Source organism: Cyclopterus lumpus, chromosome 15 (assembly GCF_009769545.1).
Source record: "Cyclopterus lumpus isolate fCycLum1 chromosome 15, fCycLum1.pri, whole genome shotgun sequence".
Lineage (NCBI taxonomy): Eukaryota > Metazoa > Chordata > Actinopteri > Perciformes > Cyclopteridae > Cyclopterus > Cyclopterus lumpus.
The window spans coordinates 9,238,013-9,259,519 of NC_046980.1; the positions used below are offsets into that span (position 1 = coordinate 9,238,013).

Consider the following 21,507-nt stretch of genomic DNA (forward strand, 5'->3'; position numbering starts at 1 on the left):
TAATTAACCTTGGAGGAAGGAGAATTTGATCTTCTAAGTCCTGCATGCTATTGCTTTACATCTGGGATTACGTTACGTTGCTCTTTATCCAACAGAGAGACAGTGTCACCTCACAAAGCCAACGTCGTCCTCTTTTTGGTATCAGGGTATCGGGATTTGGACGCACCACCAAATCCACCAGACGGATGGATTTACTATCCCCACCGCATCCGATACTGCTGGCTCAGCAGAAAGCAGCGCCTTACTCAGGAGCCGGGTCCGAGGGAGGGAGACGGATTGAATTTTGTTGTCGAAAAATGTGGGAGAGCAAGCCGACCCCGCAGTGCAGAACGCTTTGCTTTATAAAAGGTGGCGAAGAGAGTTTTAGACCATTAACTGCAATTAGCATATCTTTTATATTACTGCAGAACTTTTTTAAAGAGTACCTGTTCAGATTGATTTCCTACCTTCCATTTTACCCCACTGTCAATTTCAGTATGACACTTTAAATATGCTTGACAGAGGTCATCCATCACAGTGAGCAACAGTTTATTTATTTTTTTAAGCCAACGTGGACGAGAAGTCCTTTAAGTGCTGAGAGAAATCATCATCTGAACATGTACATTTCCATAATTACTGGGAAAACAAACATCACGTGATACAACAGAAAGCGCCATAAAAACAAGCTGATTGCAATGCTTTTTAAGCAGCTGACCTTAAATGCACCACCAAGGATTGATTGCAATCCATTGAGAAATAAGGTTGAACTTAAAATAAAGGAAATATAATGTTCACTGTGACGTATTTCAGTTTTCAAGTCTCAGCGGGTTGATTTTCATACTTTATTCAATTGAAATAAAAGTGACGGTTGCCAAGAATAAACTGTCGGACATGATTAAGAAACCTGTGGTATGGTTTAGAAATGGGTCAAGAGTAATCAACAGTAAAATATGCACAACTTGAGCTATTCTAATGGTTCTAAGCCTATAATGGACCTGCACAGTCCTTTAGAGCGGTGTTCTACTCAAATATTAAAAGACAATTCATGACAAAGTAAAAGCTTGTCCAACAGACCTGGTTCACTCTGTACGATGACTGCTGCCGCGGCAGACTGAGAAAGGGGGGCACTCGAGGCGGTGAGAAAGACCCGTGGGCCGGCAGGACCCTGTGGTGGGCCGGGAGAGGAGGCAGAGTGGGCTGGCCGACACTCAGAGACACCGGCATGGGCTGGCTGATGTGTAAGGGCTGGTAGAAGGGCAGTCTGCGGAGGCTGTGGGAGTGGAAGTTGTGTGGGGGGAGAAGAGGCTCCGCACTCAGGAAAGTTGGCTGAAAAGAGGACGAGAGGAAGTTATTTTCAGTGGTTCCATCTGCTGTGGCAGCAGGACTAAAGCTTCGGTCCTTGGTGTTACTCGTAAAGTTAAACATCTCTGTTGTATTCAAGGTTCCCAGGAGGCCATGACAGTGTGACGAATAGCTCGCAGGCACAATACTGAGCCTGAAGCAGCTAAATGGGATTTTATCATTCAGTTTGTTAGTAACACCAAAACATGATCAAGGCTGCTCGTTGACTGGTGTCCCATCATAAGATAAGATAAGATAAGATAATCCTTTATTAGTCCCTCAGTGGGGAAATTACAGGATTACAGCAGCATTGCTCACAGTAATAAGTAAAACAAGTAGTATAATAACAGAATTAAGATAAAAGAGTAAAAAACAAGAAGAATATTATATATACAGACGGAGTAGAAATAGAATAAAGTGGATAAAGTGTATAAAATAAATTTAAAAAAAATGTAAAAAGTACTTAACCGTATTAGTATTGCACAACTGGGCAACTGGGCTAAAGTGCATGCAGCTGCTTCCTCTGGGGTTCGGTGCTAGTTTTCTTCTGGTCTATTCAGATCGTGTCTTACTTTCTTTTGGTCCCTTTTTAGATGGAGCCTTTTTTTAAAAGAAAATTATTTTGGATGTCCTGTCCTGGTCGGTTGTCGGAAAAGTTGCGTATCAATGAAGACCTCTAACTTTAAGATGTCAAACTTATAGAATACGTTTTAAATATTAGATTAAACCAAACAAATAATCAACACATTTATGGTTATAAAGAAAGAACAGTTGCAGCTCCAGTCTGTGATTGTAGTGCATGCATAAAAAAAAATAAAAAACTCCAGTCCAGTCATACAGCTCTCATTAATGTGAAATAGCTGATGTCAGAAACAGTCATAAAACTGGAGAACAACTTATTAGATATGACATTCTGAAATTGTAAAAGCCAGAGTCTGACCTCATGTCCCGACCAGCTGTTACCTCTCTGCTCCAGAACAAATGAATAACGCCTAAAATGGGCAGAAAGGATTTGGCTGGTGGACAACACACACACGTGCACAATAAACACACACACACCACACACACACACAAACACACGCTCAAAGAGGGATGTTGAGTGAAATCTGGACATCAGCGCGTGGCTGAAGCGGTCGCCGTAATACGAACAGACGGGCGGTTCTTCTGTAGTTTTTCTGGTGGACAGAATACTAATCAACATGAACTGGATATGTCTCTGCTCAACTATGATAGAAAATATAACTTTTATACAGAGTTGCTGCAGGACAGTGTGGACACAAATCACATCCACATGCACACACACATGTATATATATATATATATATATATATATATATATATATATATATATATATATATATATATATATATAAAAGTCTTTCGTTATGCTGATCATTTCCAACAAACAAATCAAAACTTACTTTTCTCTTCTACCTGAGTCAATCAACCCCCTACTCATTAAAACAATCTTCCTCACACACACACACACACACACACACAACACATTAAAGGGGCTTAAATAACAACATCCTGAGTCTCATTTAAATTGAGCGCTCTCTCAATTACAGTGTCTGTGCCTCCCGTCAACAAAAGCACCATTATTGTTATTTCTCAGAGAAAGATTTTACATATATATATATATATATATATATATATATATATATATATATATATATATATATAGTAAAGGCTGAATCAATAATCCTTGTTTTGTGAACAAGCATTGAAGCATGACAACTCTAAACCAGAGCTTGGTGAGGGATCTAATAGATTATGATTACAAAATAAATCTAATCAAATGGACCCCGACAGAAATGAAGAGGCAAACACACACATATCCAGCGAGTCCTAGACAAAGTAAACATCGATACACATTAATTACTGCAGTAACAGGTATTGTGTGGGGAGTGCCTCACCTTATAAATGTTGTCTGCAGAGGGTTTGGGTGGGGCCTTGCGCTGCGGGGTGGGCCTGTACATGGACTGAGTCCTGATGGGGCTGGTCGGCCTGTTGGCCTCCACAGATCTATAAGAACAACAGAAGTGCTCGTGTCATATGTGTTATACGTCTTCGTTACAAATAACTGCAGTTATTTGTAATGCAGTGTTTGTTTCCATTTTGCTCACTTGTTTTATGTTTCTTACCATTAAATATACATTACATTTCTGGCATATCCACAAAAAATGTCACTGGAGATAAAAAATGAAACATTTTGTGTTTCTCAAATGATCGATCTTGAAAATATGGACCTGTTTTCCCCATGTTTAAAATGTTGCTTGTAGAAATGACAAGCTTTATTAAAAATAAATAAATAACTTGATTCAACATCTTTCTTTTTTTTACTGCACTGTCAATCAACTGTGTTGAAATCATCCCCACACAGTCCAAATGATGCAGATTAGCTCGGCCTTTGAGCATTAAACTCTTAATAGACATTATCTAATGATGTTTTTCCAACTTTAACTTTGATCCATGCTTATTTAGGCACAAATAGATTAAAAATGAATTACCATATTTTCAGGGGCTTCAAAAGGCTCAAACTACTTCGCTTTGACTGTATACATGTATATGTTAATATAATACTAATTATAATCATGACTTTAACTGTTGATGACAAGACAAAATTATGACATGACAAGTATTTTTTTTTGTCTCAACCGATCATAATTGAAATTACAGACATATTTCCCCTGTTTATAAATATTACTGATATAAACGAGAACAGTTCAAGATAAGCTCATGCTTGAGCTTTGAAATAGCACTTTCACTTTATTTGCCAAATGTAGACCTGTCCAGGTCATAAAATAGATTAAAATGTATTAATAAAGTGACGTTGCAGCCAAATGAACTGTAAGATGTTGCTTCCAGGAAAGAGGTTACAGATCAGTGCTTTTCTAATGAACTAACTTCCTAAACAGCCTCTCCACATGTGACTGAGCCACAATGGAACCTCTCTCGCTCTCTGTTTGGTTTCGCGAACAGACGGGTCACCTGAATTTCTCCAAGTTGCTCTTCTTATTGGTGAACAGGAGGCGCAGCAGAGTCTTCCTCCTCAGAAAGATGACGATGATGGTTACCAGAAGGCTGACCAGGGTGACCAGGATTGCCACAGTAATGACCACACTGTCGGCTGATGCCACATACGACAACACGCACATTAATACACACGCACGCACATCTACAGCACGGAATGAGAGGACATAACGCAAAGACCGTTACAGCTAGGTCACAGTCAGCAGCACAGTTTGTGATTCAAAAGTCTCTGTTCTTCACTCCGAGGGGTCTTTCAAAAGCTAAAAACAGTGAGTGTAATGTGTTGCTGTTATTATGGTAAAGTCACATTCTAATCCAAACCACACATCAATCCAGTATTCACTCGGAAAGCAAAGTGAAGTCTGGACGAGTGAGGACAGAAATGAACTCGTCCACATTACCTGCCAGTCTGGTTGGCCCGCTGTCCATGCTCCCACCGAAGCCCGTTGCCTCACAGAAGGGTGGGGCCCTGTGTGCTTCACAGTGGCAGTTCTTCTTGTTGTTGCACACCTGCAAACAAAGGTTTGCCACATATTACACGCTACATTGATACTTCTTTTCTCCTGCATAAAATACTATCTATCAAAAGGCATTTGTATTCCTACCAGCTAAACTCCAGATGTACATTATGTATGGGCCTACCCACAAATAACAAGATGAACAGTGAATTGGTTTATTTTTCTCATTCAGTTAGTCTAAGGGACTTCCAATATAAGGGGACAATGGCTCTGCATGTGTGTGTACTGAGAGCCATAATAGATAAAATATGTGCATGGGAGAGTCCATCCCGTATAGCCTCGGGTTTCCAGTGCAGAGGTTTGATCCGGGAGGATTCCCTGTTGGAGTAACGCAGTCCAGCTGTCAGTTGGAGGGAGGTTGGAGGATGGAGGAGGATGGAGGAGGATGGCAGTGCAGAGGGAGTTATGCAGCTGCAGGATTTACATTTAGCACAGACGTGCAGTCAAGTGGCGTCCCTGCCTGCTGGCCATGGACACTTCGCACTGGGTGACGGGGTTTAAGAGGCACTCGGAGAGATGTATGATTTTGCGTTTGTGTTTGTGTGTGTGTGTGTGTGTGTGAATTGAAATGCTGCAACAGCATCGCAAATTCTCAATCTCTCAATTTTGTAACAAGGAAACAATATCTGACTAAATGTGAAATTACTACAGTCACCTAACACCTAATCCTCTTGAGCTAAAGACGCATCCAAAAAGCAATCCATATTTGTTAAAGTGATCTATCTAAAGGATATCTAAATATATTTTAAATGTAAACAAGATCGATTTGCAATCACTCCCTGACACACTATATCTTCAGTTTCTCACGTTAACATATTTTATATATCAGAAAAGGTTAAACTTTCTGAAGAAGTCTCGTTGATATGAGCAAATACGCATATAGAAAAGCAACACACATTCAGTAGATACTAATGTACTTGACGACAGTCAATACATGCCTGGCAAGATAAAGTGAGTTTACTTGCAGGCAAATAACATTCTTTAAACTTCCAAAGTAAATTCAGATAATCAATATTTTTCCAGTCAGGTCTCGTACTGTGTGAGGTGACAGGCAAAAATTACAGACAAATTGATTTGCCAGATATTTCTGCAGGGGAGAAGATGCAGCTCAAGAACACACTCTCTATGGGAAGCCATTTCTCTACACTTCAATTCTCTATTGTGATTATTTTCTATTGCAATAAACTGGCAGCTTTGTTGTTGAGCATAACTGTTATTTTTCAACGACTGATTTGGCTCAAGGGTGTTAGGCCATTTGCAAGATAATAAGAACAAAGTTTAAGAGCTATACACTTTTTGAATCACAGGTTTGGTTTCTCCTTGGATATAACCTCTGCCAAGTGAATTGACGATGAAGATCAGAGTTTGCTGAGAGATGAACTGGTGAATGTTCGATTCGGAAAACTAAGCAACACAGTAAATAAAACATAAATGTACCCCCTGTTTAAATATTGATAAGAAATACTAAGAGAGAAGGGTGATGATTTCTTAGCGGGAAGTGTTATTTTTGTGCTGACCTACCAATTGTGGTTTCTCCCTGCAGTGCTGCTCTGTATAGTCTGTAGAGCCAGAAGATGATGAACAACAGCTTATGTAGACCATAAATGATGCTGCTAAGTGGGATTGATTTAACCTCCGTGGGACAATGAAGATCAATTGTACACAATGGGAGCATCTGTCATAACTCACAGGCTGTGAATTAAATACACTGTTGCTCTGCTATTGTGTGCAATTATAGGGCAGTAAAAGAGTCCTAATTGTGTTCAGTGGCTAAATGGATGAATACAGAGGCCTCCGAGACGTCTTGCACAGTTTCACAGGCTACGGCGTAATATTCAACACAACATATTAAGCTTGTAGATGCTTTGCACTCACCCCACGTCCATTGCACTTCCCAGAGCACTCATGCACACCAAAGACGCTGACATTCTGGCACCGGCGATTCAGGCACACCTTTAAAGAGGAAGGCATCATTAGGCATTCATAAGAGGTATACATAAGTGTGAACTGTTGGATGATATGTCATGTATAGCAAGTTGCAATATGTATACAAAATAAAGCAACAGTGCATTCCTTGTCCTTTTATACAGGACAGCGAGGCAGAATAACAGTGGAACAGTCCCGCCTTCAAAAAAATGCTTTGTAAAAAAATTACACAACTTACTGGGAAAGTGGTTTCATGTGTCCACGACAATTCAAGCAGAATCGTGGGGGCTCAATCACCTGTTTTTCCGCAGCTGGCTGTAACTCATATTGTTTGTTGCAGCTGGTGCGACTTGTTTGGCACTTCCACGGTTAAGGGTCAGAAAAAAACCCGTTGAGAATTAGCATCCCTCGACTGAAGCGATGTTAAATGCAGAACGACACTCAGGTAGCTGCACCACACATAGCACAACCCTTAGTGCGGTTCATAAGTTGAAAATGCAAAAGGCACAATAAATATGTTGTGAAAAAAAAGCCAGCTGTCACTTTTATGTGGCCTGTATTGGTCAAAGCAGTTTTGAGCTTTCATCTTCCTCCAATTGCCACTGCTGTGTGGGCCAAGCCAACACAATGCCCTGATAAGCATGGGAAATAGAAGAGCCAACCAAGATCCATGACAAAAACCCACCTACAGGCCAGCGACATTTCTAAATAATGTATGGAGCTCACTCACATGTTGCAGAGACAACAGCCAGGGGAAAACCTGACCTGGCAAACCACCATTTCTGCACACAAAGCTCAACGGCTTTCTCGTTCCAAGGGCCAGTCTCTTCAGGTAACTTACAAGGCGTATGAGGACTTGCAGGTTCTATAGTCTGAAGCTGAACACGTCTGACAGCACATTGTATAAAAATAGTTATGTTTTGAGGATAACCAAGCCCTCATACATTCAGACTTCCAGAAGCCAAATCCACAGCTGTGTGAGGTTTGGCCAACCATCCAGTGGTGAGAATTACTGAGGAGACACCATGGGTATCTGTCAAGGAGCAAGTTGGGTCAAAACTTGTGTAATATTTTCTGTGTTACAGGAAATGGTGAGAAAAGACAATGTCTTGCACAACTGGATTTCTTAAATTTCCATCAGGGAGAACCAGCAGGTCTGGTGTGTGGAAGACTCCTCAGAGTATTTACTCTCACTGCATTGCTGTTTATTTCACCATTCGGCCAGTGAACACTTCATTACTGAACTTCCAAAGTCTGTACAGCTGCCGTAGAGTTTCTATACAACAATGACGTGTGTCTTTTTACTTTTTGATATAAAGCAGCAGAGGAAGTTGGTAACATTGCCCATATGAGCCCGATACCATATGCCATCACGACCACTTGCCATTAACGTCATTGCTCTCACAACCGGTTTTCCATCAATGCAGGACTGAGAACAGATCTTGTAACCTCATATGGAGAGACAATTAAGTAAGCAAGTGCTCCAGGCCAAAGCTCTTTTCCTGCCTCATTCTTGGCAGACAAAGGCCTTGATTTTTACTGGTGTGGTGAGAGGGGTTTTGATGGCAGCACATCGAAGGAGAAAATTTGAGAGGCACACCTAATAAAATCATGGGTTGCTATAAGGGTCTTGTCCAGCTCTCGTCATGATGTGTATAAATGGATCACTGGATTCACTCAGGAGCTAACTTTATTAGCCCTTTTCTTTTGGAAAGACAACCAATCTGACCTTGTCTTTGCCCTGTACTGCAGTCCTCTTTACAATAGGGCTCATACAGTTATCAGCCTTTTGGGATGTCAAGAGGACAACTAATATAGATGCAATACACAACAACCCAACAGCTACTCCATAAGCTACAGAAAGAGATGGCACATTAATGTTGTGAACAATCAAAAAACAACAGGGATGACCTCTTGATACATTTCTGATCTACATAATACTTGGTCACATGTGATTTAGTATTGCTTTACCAACACCTATACATAGGTGAGTCTTGAGCAGTGTCTGTGCCCGTGTCTCTTTACACATTACATAATGAACTGATTACTCACCATGCCATCTCCACATTTTGTACCAGCCAGAACTAGTCCAGGATCAGGCATGTCATCGCCCAGATAAACATGTGTTCCCCGACACAGAATACGCCCTCCTTCTTGTAGCGGGATGTTGGTTTCAATGGAAACAGCATTTGTTCCGATCACTGGCCGGTTGGCTCCTCCCTGGCACTGAATTTTACCACACTTTGCATCCCTGCATAACACGCACACATGCATGCGAACAAGCATTAAAAAACGCATTATAAAACGCTTCGTCAATAAAGCTTCAAACATAAAAAGGCCTGTCAATCACAGGCAAATATAAAAGACTGATGAAAGACTGCTGAAGAGAGACGTAGTGCTTCAGTTCACCCGTCATTGAAGCAATTACATCAGTTAACAAAGAGCTTGATTACAGAATTCACCCAAAGGGGGAAGGTCTTTAGAACAATTAGCTGACAAGAATAGCGTGAAATGATTCATGAACACTTTCCTAGATGGTTAATAAGCTGTTATCTTCCTCAAATTACATTTTTCACCCATGTAAACTTTTGTTTGAAGATCACATGTCAGATTCCACAACGTAATGAAGATTGCTAATGACACCGCTTAAGCTAATCAGTTGTGTTTTTCACAGTACTTTCTCTGTACCTCTACTACATCAGTGGAGCTGCAGAGTCTTACCTCGCATCACATTTGGCAAAGGAGCCTTTGGAGTCCTTCCCACAATTCCCGTAAGGATCCCCTGCAGAGTTGACTCTCTCGAAGCATATCCCGGGGGCAGGCTTGGCTCCTACACGTGAAAACAAACACGCGAAATACAAAATATAACCACTAAAATGAAGTGACGGATTTCGCTTCTAAAAGTGATGATGATGTACACAGTCAATGGTATTAGAAGCCGTTGATCTACCTGGTCCCCAGAGGGTGATGCATTGCTGCTCATGAGTCTGGCAGATGCCGTTGTAGCAGTAGCCTTCAATGCTGTGGCAGGCATGCCCATCGTGCAGATACACGTTGGCCGGGCAGTACGGGTTGGCACCGGTACAAAACTCTGGCAGGTCACAGGAGTTACTGGACTCTCGACACAAGGTGCCCGCCGGTTTCAGCTGTGAACACGTACAGTACAGTGAGCTCGTTGGGACATGGGATCTGCAACACGACTGACATGTTTTTAGTTCAATGTTCGGTGATGCCTTTATTCAAATGTGAGAGGACTGTTACAGACAAAACAGCAACTGCATGCCATTAATCTATTAATATTTTATATGCACTACTGATGCTACTAAATATATATATTGATTGTTGTTCACTTCCTGCAGAAGTACCTACCAAAAAGAATGCACATCAAAATAAATGCATAACAATAAGGCATTACATAACTACACGTTTTTAATTCCTTGTTTTAAACATACCGTTTCCCCTGAATGTATACTGGCTCTGACCATTTTCAAACTCCCTCTGAATGCAGTTAGGAACCAAAGGTTTTTGTGCTTCATATATTATCTCTGCAGTTTTAAGATCAACAGATAGGTAAATGTGTACATTAATAAGAAATGCCGTTGTTAGTTTGAAATAATCCAACAGATTTACAATGTTTACAGCTCTCTTCTAGAGCATAACATTTGATTAGTGATCATTTTAATAAGTGTTTCCCCAAAACTCCACACAGTAGGTAATGTATGATTCAGAATATCTTTAGTTTTATATAATATTGTGATGCTTTTAGACAATTATTTTTTCACTATTTACGTGTGGTTTCTAACATACAATCTTTCTATTTCAACACCCTTTATCATAATATTTTATTGATTCTTAATTTGCAAACATGCGCTTGTATTAAGTACAGTGAAGTTGTAAATCTGTGTAGTCTGTGCAGACTTCATGCATTCAATCATCTTCAACAACGTTTCTTTTTCAAAGAGAGAACCCACATCTGAGATAATTAGAAAAAAAAGATTTTTATGTCGAAGCTAAAACCACTAATAACTTTCTGCAATACCACTTGAGAAGTTTGCCCATAATTAGAATTTGCCGATTGAGGTAAAATATATAAACTTGGAAGGAACTGACCTGCAATCTTAAATTATACAAAAGGGCACACAATTATGATTCTCTTAATAACCTATCAGAGTTTCAGACAGACACTTTTAGATCTTGGATTTTGGATTTTTGAAATGAAATATTTTCATCTCTGCAGAATAATGCTTTGTGTAATATTCAGAGGACTAGAATCCATTTAAGAACTTTTTCAGCTATTAAAAGGCAAAAGGGCATTAAAAATGGGACACAAAAGTCCAAAATGGAAGAAAAATGAGTGATAAAGACTTGGGCCTGCATGAAAAGTCTTACCCTGCAGTCATCACAGCACTGTCCGTGTGCGCACACGGCGTCTCCCTTGAGGGTGCATGTGGTGGCATTGCAGCATGGGTTCATACATTCCTGGGATAAGGGTAAGAAAACAAAATAATTCACAACATGTGGACCTGATCACCGCTCAGGAGTTTCTCTCCCAGCTGGTTCCCTGCCAGATCAAGACTTCCAGGTCAAAGGAGTGGGACTTCCTGTACGGGGGATTCACGCCTATTCTTCTCTGACCTGGAGACCTTTGAATGAAGACATTTTTTACTGACGCTCATATGTTCTGGATTTGGGAATTCTGGAGACATTTAGACTCAGAGAGGAGTGTGTTTATTGATAACCCATGTGTGGTTAAAAAAGTAGGAGCCATGAAGTGGAGGAGGAAAAGATATAAATTGTGTTGAGCAGTTGGGAGGGTGTGTGTTAAGATCTTCTTCTCTGATTTGATGTAGATAGTGGAAACAATGTGGCAGAGTGGACTATTAGGGTATCTTGGACAGGGGCAGGAGTGGTATTTGAAAGCCCTTAAAAGGCAGAGATTGTAGTCACTTCAACACAATGTCAAGATCAGCTGGCTGCTGGCAGAAAACGGAAAGAAGAGCGAGGAGGATACATGAGGAGGAATCGAAAGGGGAGTAATACTGTAAAAGACTTCAGGGAGGGTGTTGCAATGTGTATCTTTTATTGGCTGACAAAACCCATCAGCTTTGTTTTCACATAGGACACAACTCTCACTACCATTTATCTTCTCTCAACGTGGCTGGTTTGCTTCTGGGGCTCTAAGGTAATGAAAGATGTGTTGAGGGCTGGGAACTGGAGGCAGAAGGCCGTTTAATTTTCAGTTGGTGTGTGGTTTGGCTGTTTACCTCTTGGCCCTGATGTAAACCTGTTGTTTAGAGAGGAGAGAAAAGGTTGTTTCATCTCTTGGTCTAAATGATAAAACAAGCAGGCCATTTGAGGTACCTTGTGGAGGTTATGGAAGGGCAAGTTGGCAAAGATGGAGTTGGCAAATGTAAATCATTCATTTGGTTCGTTGGTGGTCAAATGCACTAAAATAATCAAACACCTTCTTGAGTCAGTTTAAAGAGTTAGTTGAGCAAACAATTACAAACACTTAAATGCCCACTCTCTTTTTCCAGAAACAAAGCTCTTATAAACACTGTTTAAGGAGGGACGTATGGTCCATCTTGGATCAGCTTCTCGGTGAGCAAAACAAACAGATTTGAAGCGCTGCACTGTGACAATTATTGAGCAAGATGTCGCCCAGAAGCCTTTTTCTCAGTGCCAGTCAGCTCCTCTGCCCTCTAGAGCTAATCTCTCTGTCCGTCTGTCTGTCTGCTTGTGGTTCTGCATGTCTGTGTCTGAATGGATACATATTTCAGAAGCAGATAATCAATTTGGTAAAACTGAATATGTGACAGATGTAGAGCTCAAACAACCAATTAGTCAGTCAAAAGTTTTAAAAAGTCGTTGCTGTTCAAGCAAAAATGCCAAATATTCGGTGGTTCCAGCTTCTCAAATGAGAGGGTTTCCTTTTTTCTCTGTTTTATATCATCATACATTGTATTACATATTTACAGGCTTTAAATGTTGGTTGGACAAATAAGCATTTTTTTTTACAAATTCTTCATCATGGAGAATTTGAGTATAGATACATTCATCATCAAATCTCCACAAAGCTGCCCCGGCTGCAACTGAGTGAGATCTGCTTCCCACGCGGGATTCGCACTTCCCTTTACCAAGGTGCTCTAGACTGTGTGTGAGCTAGAGACAAAGTATGTGTGGGTGGATACACGCATCAGAGCGTGATGAGAGTTATTTGGGTGGCAAAGCCAAAGAAAGCTTATTTCAGCCTCGACCCGAGTACATTTTTGTTTGTTTCCTTTGTCACACAGTTGGACAGTGGTTTGATTAATGGGCCTTCAGCAGGGGCGTGCCATCAGCCTGGCAGCCTGTCAGAGCACATGTCAGAGGCTGAGAGAAGGTTTGACGTAAATAAAACACTTATAATGGAGCCCTCGGGTGATTTGCTGAGCTTTTAGGATTTTTTTCTTCTTCTTTTTTTTTCGGTTTCACTGCTTTTAAGCCAAATACCCGACGTCAATATCAACAGAAAGTTTAACTGGGAGTTTGTTGTGGTTTGTTGGGGGCTCTGAGGGAGTAGTTGAGAGTTCCAGTGGTTCTGGATGATTGCTCACAGGACAGTTAGTGTTGTTTACTTTGGACAATATACTTTTTAAGGGGAGTATTAGGTTAGAAAAGTGCACGGTTATACTTCAATTCAAAAAAATATTCTTTACATTTGAGGATTTTTGAGGGGGCAGTTTACTGTCAGTAGAAGACAAATATTGCCTGTTGTTTTGGACATTTTTGGGAAAGGCGCACCCATAGAATTCTTCTGAATCACTTTAACTACACTTCACTGAATCTTGACTCACCCAAGACTTGATATTGATTTTCTGAACTGCTTTTGTGTTTTAACTTTTGTTTATCCAGCAAAAGCATGTTCTGTGTTACACAATGTTTCTCAAAGTTATACAGAGCTTCTCAGTACAACCAAAGTTGGATACCACTCCACTGAAGCATGACAAGATGAAGGCCTCTGGTCTCCATCTTACCTCTGGCTCCCCGCAGTCACACTCTTCCCCCTCCTCCACATAGCCGTTGCCGCACTTCTGGCCACCATAGAGCACCTTGACCTCAGGCATGTTGTCCAGACACATGCCCACGCCTTTCTCCAGACTGGCAGCAAGGTCCTTCTTACTGCATGTACTGAACACCGTTGGGAAGGGATACCTACAAGAAGAATGGAGGAACAAGGTTGACTAAAATGAAGGAATGACGAGACATGAAGAGATTTCATGACATGCCGAACATCCTACTGTGTGTCCTTTTACTTTTCAGAAACCAAAATGATCTGGAGAAAAATGGACTCAATCATTGTGCTTAGCCTGAACACCGGCAAGGCTTTCAGTGAAACCTTTGTTCAATTTCCTCATTCAAGGGGCCTTTTCACACAAATATAATGGTCTACTAACATTGTACTGCATGAGCTCCAGGTCAATAGGTTTTCAATCCCACTCGATACATAAACGGCCATCAAAAGTGGTGAGAACCATTTTCTCTGGCAGCTACATTTTCAAGAGGCATATCCTGGCACCACCAAGACAATTTTAAGCAACTGACTGGAGGGAAGAGTGTGAGGAGGTGTATGCCGATTGTGGATGACTCGTGTGTCTGAGCACATATGTGTATGTGAAACCTTGATAGACCAAAAACCACATCATTTCTAACACATTAATTTTTCTCCCTTGTATCGCATACCTGAAGGGCTGACTAATGTCTAATTTAGGGAGGAAAGAAATTGGATTTTGTATTGAAAACGAGAAAATGTTATGACTTTAAAGATGAAACTGTGATATGCTTTTAACAGCTGTGAAGCCTGGGGGAATGGTGTTCCTGCTAGAGTGAGCTTCTAAGAGTCGAGGAACCAAGGACCTGAAATAAATAGGGAGAGAGAGATGGCGAGGGAAAAACTAAAATAATATGTAAGTAGCAGAAAGAACCGAATTATACAGAAACAGAACAGAAGAAACTGAGGCATGGATAAGGGGATGGAAAACCATCTAAGCATAGAAAAAGGAAATAATGAAATCATGCATTGAGCCAATGGCAGATATCTTGTTGCTTTACTAAACGTGGGGCCAGAAGGGTGCTGCGGGCCCCTAAACAACCAGGAAGAGGCCCAAAAACAACAAAAATAAGTACAAAACGTCTAAAACATGCTAAAAATGAACTACAAACAAACAGAAAGGAGGAACAAAATCTTTGATCGCTGAACCGAAACAACCACCAAGTGAAGTAATACAACCACAAAGTAATACAACCACAAAATGACTTCAAAGAGATGTGAAGCCTTCGTTTGCAGTTGTTTTGTGAGGGGCTTTTACATTTCTGTGTTCAGGGACTCTCTAGTCTCATAACCGATCCATGACTGTAGGGCATTTGGAGTTACAAATAACAACTATTTATTGGCAGTATTTCATATCTAATGTCTATTTGGCCTTCATTTCTCACACTGAATGAACAATGTAACTTTTAAACCATGACCCAATATTGGTTCCTTCATTCAAACGTTTCTAAACCCGCCGCGGAGCTTAACCTCCTTTAAGGCCTCTGAACATACAGGCAGTGTGACACAAACGTCTCAGAATATGCAGAACTACCACACAGTGTACAATAGTAACATAAACAACCCTCGATTTTGAGCTTAATGCCAGCTAACAAACAAGAGCAGCCTCACTAAAGATCTGACACAGAAAAGCAGGCTTTAGCTCGCACAGTGTGACAGAGCCTAGCTTCAAAAGGAAGGACGTGGAGGACGTGGATTGGCAGGGAGCAATGGCTATCAGAGAAGATTGGCAGACATGGCACAGAATCAGGCAGCTGGTATCGAATACTTGAAAAGCATGACATCAGACGGAAATACGCGTACTTATGCAGGAATAGACCGATTGGGGTCTTCAAACGCAACAAGGCATGGAGACGGTCTGCGAAGCTTGCTGCTTGACGGGGCACATTTGTGAAAATTCCACATTACACAGAATATGTTGGCATTGGAGATGAAGGTTTGTATGTGATGCTTTGCCTTTGCCTAAGGGGGGATTTGGCTGCTGCAACTGCACATTTCACTGCTGTTAGTTGACTATAGTGAAGCTGACTGTAGTGACTAGACATAACGATGGAAGCATTCAAGGGGAAATAAATCAACTCTTTTTTTTAACAAGAGAACACAGATTTCCAGAGAACATGGAACACAAAAAAAAACATCCTCTTCTAACAGCCACCCTTGGGTGAAACCGTTGCGTCCACTTAACTCAGACTGTCCACCTTTGAGTGTCGGCTGCTTTCATCTCTCATTGACCAAAAGCCAATCTACCTCCACTTCTGCTCCCATAATCCACTTGTTAAGAGTCTACCACCGTGACACACATAGAGAAAAAGAGCATTGCTGCCCTCTGCGTGGAGATTCCAGCAAAATCAAGGATAAACAGACTATGCAGGTCAAACAAGTCTCTTGAAAATAGCATTGGCTGCCGCTGATAACAAAACACAGGCGTGCTCTAGGATCTGCATGAGGGGATGGAATGTGTATGAGGGGTAAACTAACAGTTGGAGACTTCTTCACTGAGGAAAATCAGCTTTCTTTGCACCAAATTAGACCCACATGGAAAGTATTAACATGATCCAATGGACACATTGGCGACAGAGATTCATTGCTATGTTTACACCTTTCGCTTTGGGTTAACTTTTGCAGACGTTTTGTACGATTTATCTTCCAAAACACTTTCAGCAAAAACCAAAAACAGGGTTCGGGGTTAACCTGTCCAAGCATGTGTTCACTATCACAAATACAAATATTGTCCAGGCCTCTTTTATGTTTCGTGATTTAAGTTGAGTGAAGCTGACTCATAAACATGAATAAGTAATGCCGTAGTACTGATTGGACTTTGAATGAGTGAAATTACATTTTAAACCAATGCAATACAGCTCTTTACGAGTGAGCCATTAAGATGTGCTCTGTCATTCATATGTTTGATTATTTGTAGCAGAGGGAACATCAAAGAGGCGGGAGGCAAGACTTCATTCTAATTTAAATCTAAATTACATTTCTTTAACTGATGTCCAATGTGACCAGTGACTGTGTAAGAATATAGCTTTGATAAATGAGCTGCACTGCTAACTTGCCGCTGACATCCCTCAAGGTAACAGGTGGCCACTCCATCCTGGTAACAGATGCAGTTTCAGCCTCACGAGGTGTCCAGGGATGCTGCAAGAATATCACCCACATAAAGTCACCCACTGCCTTTATGACAATGAGCAGACACACCAAAAGGAGCTTACTGTACCGACACTGATGGGTACAAATGCACAAACGGGGTAAACTGTGGCTGAGTGGTAAAGCAGGCAGTGTGTGAATGGGTGAATGATGACAATGTTAAAAAAGCTTTGAGTGGTCGGAAGACTAGAAAGTACATTTACCAATTACCAAAAGCTTTCTAACTGTTTTTGTGCCATCGGCTGAATGTCTGGGGCTTCCAGGCGGAGGACGGAAATGACTTTATATGAACAGGAAAAGACAACATTAAATTACTGTTCACTCATGATGCAGATGCTGACTATGGAAGGATGGAGAATGTTTAAGTGCAATGAGCAATGCAACCTGACATTGGCTTGTTGGTGAACTGTAATACATCAGAAAACTGTCAAAACTGTTCTAACCTTGGCAGACACTTCTGACCCCATCACTCATAGTAAGAATGAGATTGGAAGACAAGGTTATCAGGGCCTTTCATGTTTTTTGGTTTGTATGCAGGTACATTGTGTATCTTCAGCGAGACCAGGAGCCAGATTGAAATGCTGTATTTCAGCAATATCTCAGCCGAAAGGAATTAAAAGACTGTACACCTCCAGGAAAAGGAGTCACAGTTTCCCATAAATGTACAGAAAGATGCACCATAAATCAGCATCAGATCTCAGTTTGCAATAGACAAAGGTCTGTAATATCACAGCTGAGGCCACACGGCTGCTCTACTGTTCAGGAAATTAGCAGAGCAGAGAGTGTAGGTTTCCCAAGATAATATTAGCATAAAGCCCTGCACCCTCTCCAGGGTGGAACTAATTTGTCTGTGCACAAAAGTTCCATTCAGTCAGCTCCTTTCTGTCTGTCGGTATGTTTGAAAGGCAAATATGTCGTTCACGCTGTGAAATAACACATTGTTGACGATCATAATCTCATCAATGTCTTCCAGTTTTATACATCTGTGATACTGTCAGAGGAACATGTTTGGTGCTATCTCACTGACGAGCCATAGACTCGGTTAGTGTAGCTGCCAAGTCAGAGAAACATAGGAAAACATCCAACATCCATTGTTTTCATCCACGTTTACTAGCTTTGGCGTATTGCTGCATATCTTGGCACATTACTGCCCTCTTCAGGTCAGTCAAATAGTGCGAAACTGGCAGGAATGAGTATCGCGTCACACATACGTGCGTGATCGTGTCCACACATAATAATTCAAAACAGGGACATACTTAAACTGTGGTAATAGAGAATATACATTCTAGAGTCTTTGGTTCTCATATCATGGACGGTAAATATACTTTGGCAAACTATAAATGGGATGTTAAAGAAAGCAGTGTAGAACAGTAGAGGCACACGAGTGCCTCTACTGCAGAGCAGGTTCCTTCCTTCCACTTATCAGTCACCCTTTACTTAGAGGATCCAAATGATGAACGCCTGTTTTCACTATCCCTAATTGAGCAGATGATCTACACCAACATCACAATCAGAACAACAACATATACATATCCTGGTTGTTCCCCCCCCCCCCCCCCCCCCCCCCTGTATGGGTTACTGAATCCTACATTTTCGACAATGCAACTCAATAGCATCCGTCTGAGACACTGTCTGTCTCCAAGATGCCCACACCTCTCACACACTACACCTCCAGTTGGCCATGCAGGCTTTCTGGTAATAAAACATCTGCCCGGGCCTTTACACTGTACTGAGATGCAGAGGAACAGACTGCTGTGCTGCGGGGCAGCTTTTCCTGGATCTAAAGCCATATGTGCAGTGCAGATGATTCCTGTCAGTTTGATTATCTCAGCACGTGAGGCCAATGGTTTCAGACGAGGACGGAACAGTCGACGCATTGGTCACATGAGGCCTATGAAGGGCTTTTCTATTTGTAGGCTCTCTGACTGACATCAAGCTGTCTCTTCTGCTCTCCAAGCTGCTCTAGAGACTGACATGCATTTAGTCCAAGCTAAGCAGGAGAGACATGTCTGACCTTTAGGTAAATGTTGGGCTGCACCACTGGCAGGAACCTCTGGTGATTAAATATTAGGACGATAAAGCACACACCAGCAAGCTAACTAGTTTCTTTTCCCACTCCTTCTCAGCAGAATGTCCTCAGATAATGACATTTTCGTACCTTCTCACCTCACTTGCACTCTGTCATTTTTCGACAAGGAAATAACAAGAGTCGCACGCCATTTCATACTGTTGACAAAAAAGAAATTCACCTCTTGGCCTCAAAGTCCAGCCACAGCTCCCCGCTGGGCTCCACCTTTTCTTCCCAGTAACACATACAGACACAGGAAAGTACTTTAGAGCTCTCTGCTCAGGAACATATGATGCAACTATTCGCTCAACTTTTAAAAGTAATCCCTACTTCCAAATGTTCAACTTTGTTCCTTGCCTCTGTCCCTCAAATGTCCCCTCATTGTTATGAAATCTCTCGTGGCCAGACTTCACGGCTCATAGACGTCCATGTGCACATAAACAATTCATTTATTGTCATCTCTCTCTCGTTTGTCTCTCAATCCCAACTCCATCTCTCTTTGTGTTTCTCTTCCTGCTCTTCCACTGAGGGAGATAAAAAGACAAATAAAACCAGCGCTTTCTCGCTCCGCCTGTGTATCCAGGCATAAAGCACCTCTCATCCTCTGTGCACACCCCGGCCCTGATTGCAGCTGGCAGCGTCACTGATAATCACGTCATTTAGATGCAGCCGGTCCTCTCCTCCATTAGCAAGTCTAAACTGGGAATATTTCAAACACAGAGTCAAAGGAGCTTCACCCCTTTACAACAATGTGTTTACCATTCTAAAGGCATCTGTGCTGAGGGTCAAGGGAAGATGCTAATACATATGTATACGTATACATATATATATATATATATATATATATATATATATATATATATATATATATATATAAATAAAGAAATCAGATCTGTGATTGGGGAAATTTGTTCTAGATTGATGAAATTATTGGTTTTGTGAACAGGAATATGTGAATTCGGGCCAATAGTTCAGGACATTCAATTTGTGAGATAAAGCCATCGTTTTCATCTTTTAAGCTGGCTCAGAAAATGTTTACCATGACACACTTCAGAGTTTCTCTAGTTTGACTGATATCATTTAGATCAGTGGTTCTCAACCATTTATCAGTGATGTACCCCCTGGGAAAATATTCTTTTCAGCAGAGAACCCCCTGACCAAAAATGCTTTGGTCAGGGGGTTCAAAAAAAGATGTAATACACAGCGCTGTGCCATCAGTGTCTGATTTAATATAGAATATATACAATTCAGTTTACACTTATATTTTATTGAATATTTATTAAATAACTATTTTTAAAGGACTTTTAATTGATGCTCATTTAAAATAAATAAAATAATCTGGGGTCGGCTGTAGCTCATGGGGAGAGTCGTCGTCCCATAACCACAAGGTAGTCAGATGGATCCCCACTCTCCCCATAGTTGCATGTCTAAATGTCCTTGACCAAGACACTGAACCGCCAGATACTCTATAATAGGGAAATATTGATATAATCAGTGAAAATTGCCAAGCTAAATGTCAACGTTTACCGCTGTGTATGGATTTATCTCATTTATTATGAAGGAGCAAGTTTCAGAAAGAAAAGTCACTAATGACTTCTCTCAACTATTATGTGTCTGATCTCATAATTATATAGCAGACTGTGCTGAAAAAAAGTGAAGACTTCCGTAACAACGTGACCCATTTTTCATCTATTTAGACTATGTGGTTCTGCATGACATCATTTAGATATCTTTGGCCGACGATGAGCTCAAGCAAAGTCATCATGTCAGTATGCAGAGTGCATATGTAAATACTACACTGCGTAAATCCACTGGTGCTGCTTCTCAGAAAATAATTATTATAACATGATTACAGCAGGATGAGCTCACAATTGCCAGCGGCTTCAAAAACAAGCACCGTGTTTGACAGTCCCTCCCCTCACCATGTTCGACTTGTACTGTAAAAGGTAATTCTAGCTTGTCTGGGAACATTATTGTACACAGAGAGTTACAATATTGATCTGTTTTTTTTCTTCTGGATTTGTGCCATCTTTGAAGGAGGAACTCACATGCTACCTGTGGTTTTCTTCTACTGTGTCTCTCTGCTGATTTATGAAGATGGTTAAAAAAATCTACTTTTAGTAAGTGTTTGGCCACAACTAGTGTCAGTAAAACCCACACAGACTTTTCACTGATGTAATGTGTCTGCTCATTGCTCTAAATTAAGCTCATCTTTTAAAAGTTAGAAGATTATATTTAAACAACTATATTGACCTGTTTCTACATGTCTTTACATTGAGCCTGTTCATGTGTCTTTCATCCACACATATTCATCCGCTGATAGTTATTTAAAACGCATAACAAACATAGACAATCTCAAAAGAGATCCCTGGACGATTCGTCGATCTAGCTTTAGCTCCTCCCTC

At 41.0% G+C, this 21,507-nt stretch overlaps 1 protein-coding gene across 1 annotated transcript in view; it reads right to left on the reverse strand.

Moving 5' to 3' along the window:
* The window catches only part of adam12 (ADAM metallopeptidase domain 12), a 70,341-nt gene that overhangs the window by 6,118 nt on the left and 42,716 nt on the right, over nt 1-21,507 (reverse strand). Inside the window, exons 12-21 of the mRNA XM_034552421.1 lie at nt 13,814-13,991; nt 11,187-11,276; nt 9,748-9,943; nt 9,519-9,627; nt 8,850-9,048; nt 6,747-6,824; nt 4,755-4,863; nt 4,312-4,450; nt 3,237-3,345; nt 1,054-1,305 (exon numbers count right to left, since the gene is read on the reverse strand). Coding sequence (XP_034408312.1) covers nt 1,054-1,305; nt 3,237-3,345; nt 4,312-4,450; nt 4,755-4,863; nt 6,747-6,824; nt 8,850-9,048; nt 9,519-9,627; nt 9,748-9,943; nt 11,187-11,276; nt 13,814-13,991 — 1,459 coding nt within the window. The remainder of the gene's footprint in view (nt 1-1,053; nt 1,306-3,236; nt 3,346-4,311; nt 4,451-4,754; nt 4,864-6,746; nt 6,825-8,849; nt 9,049-9,518; nt 9,628-9,747; nt 9,944-11,186; nt 11,277-13,813; nt 13,992-21,507) is intronic.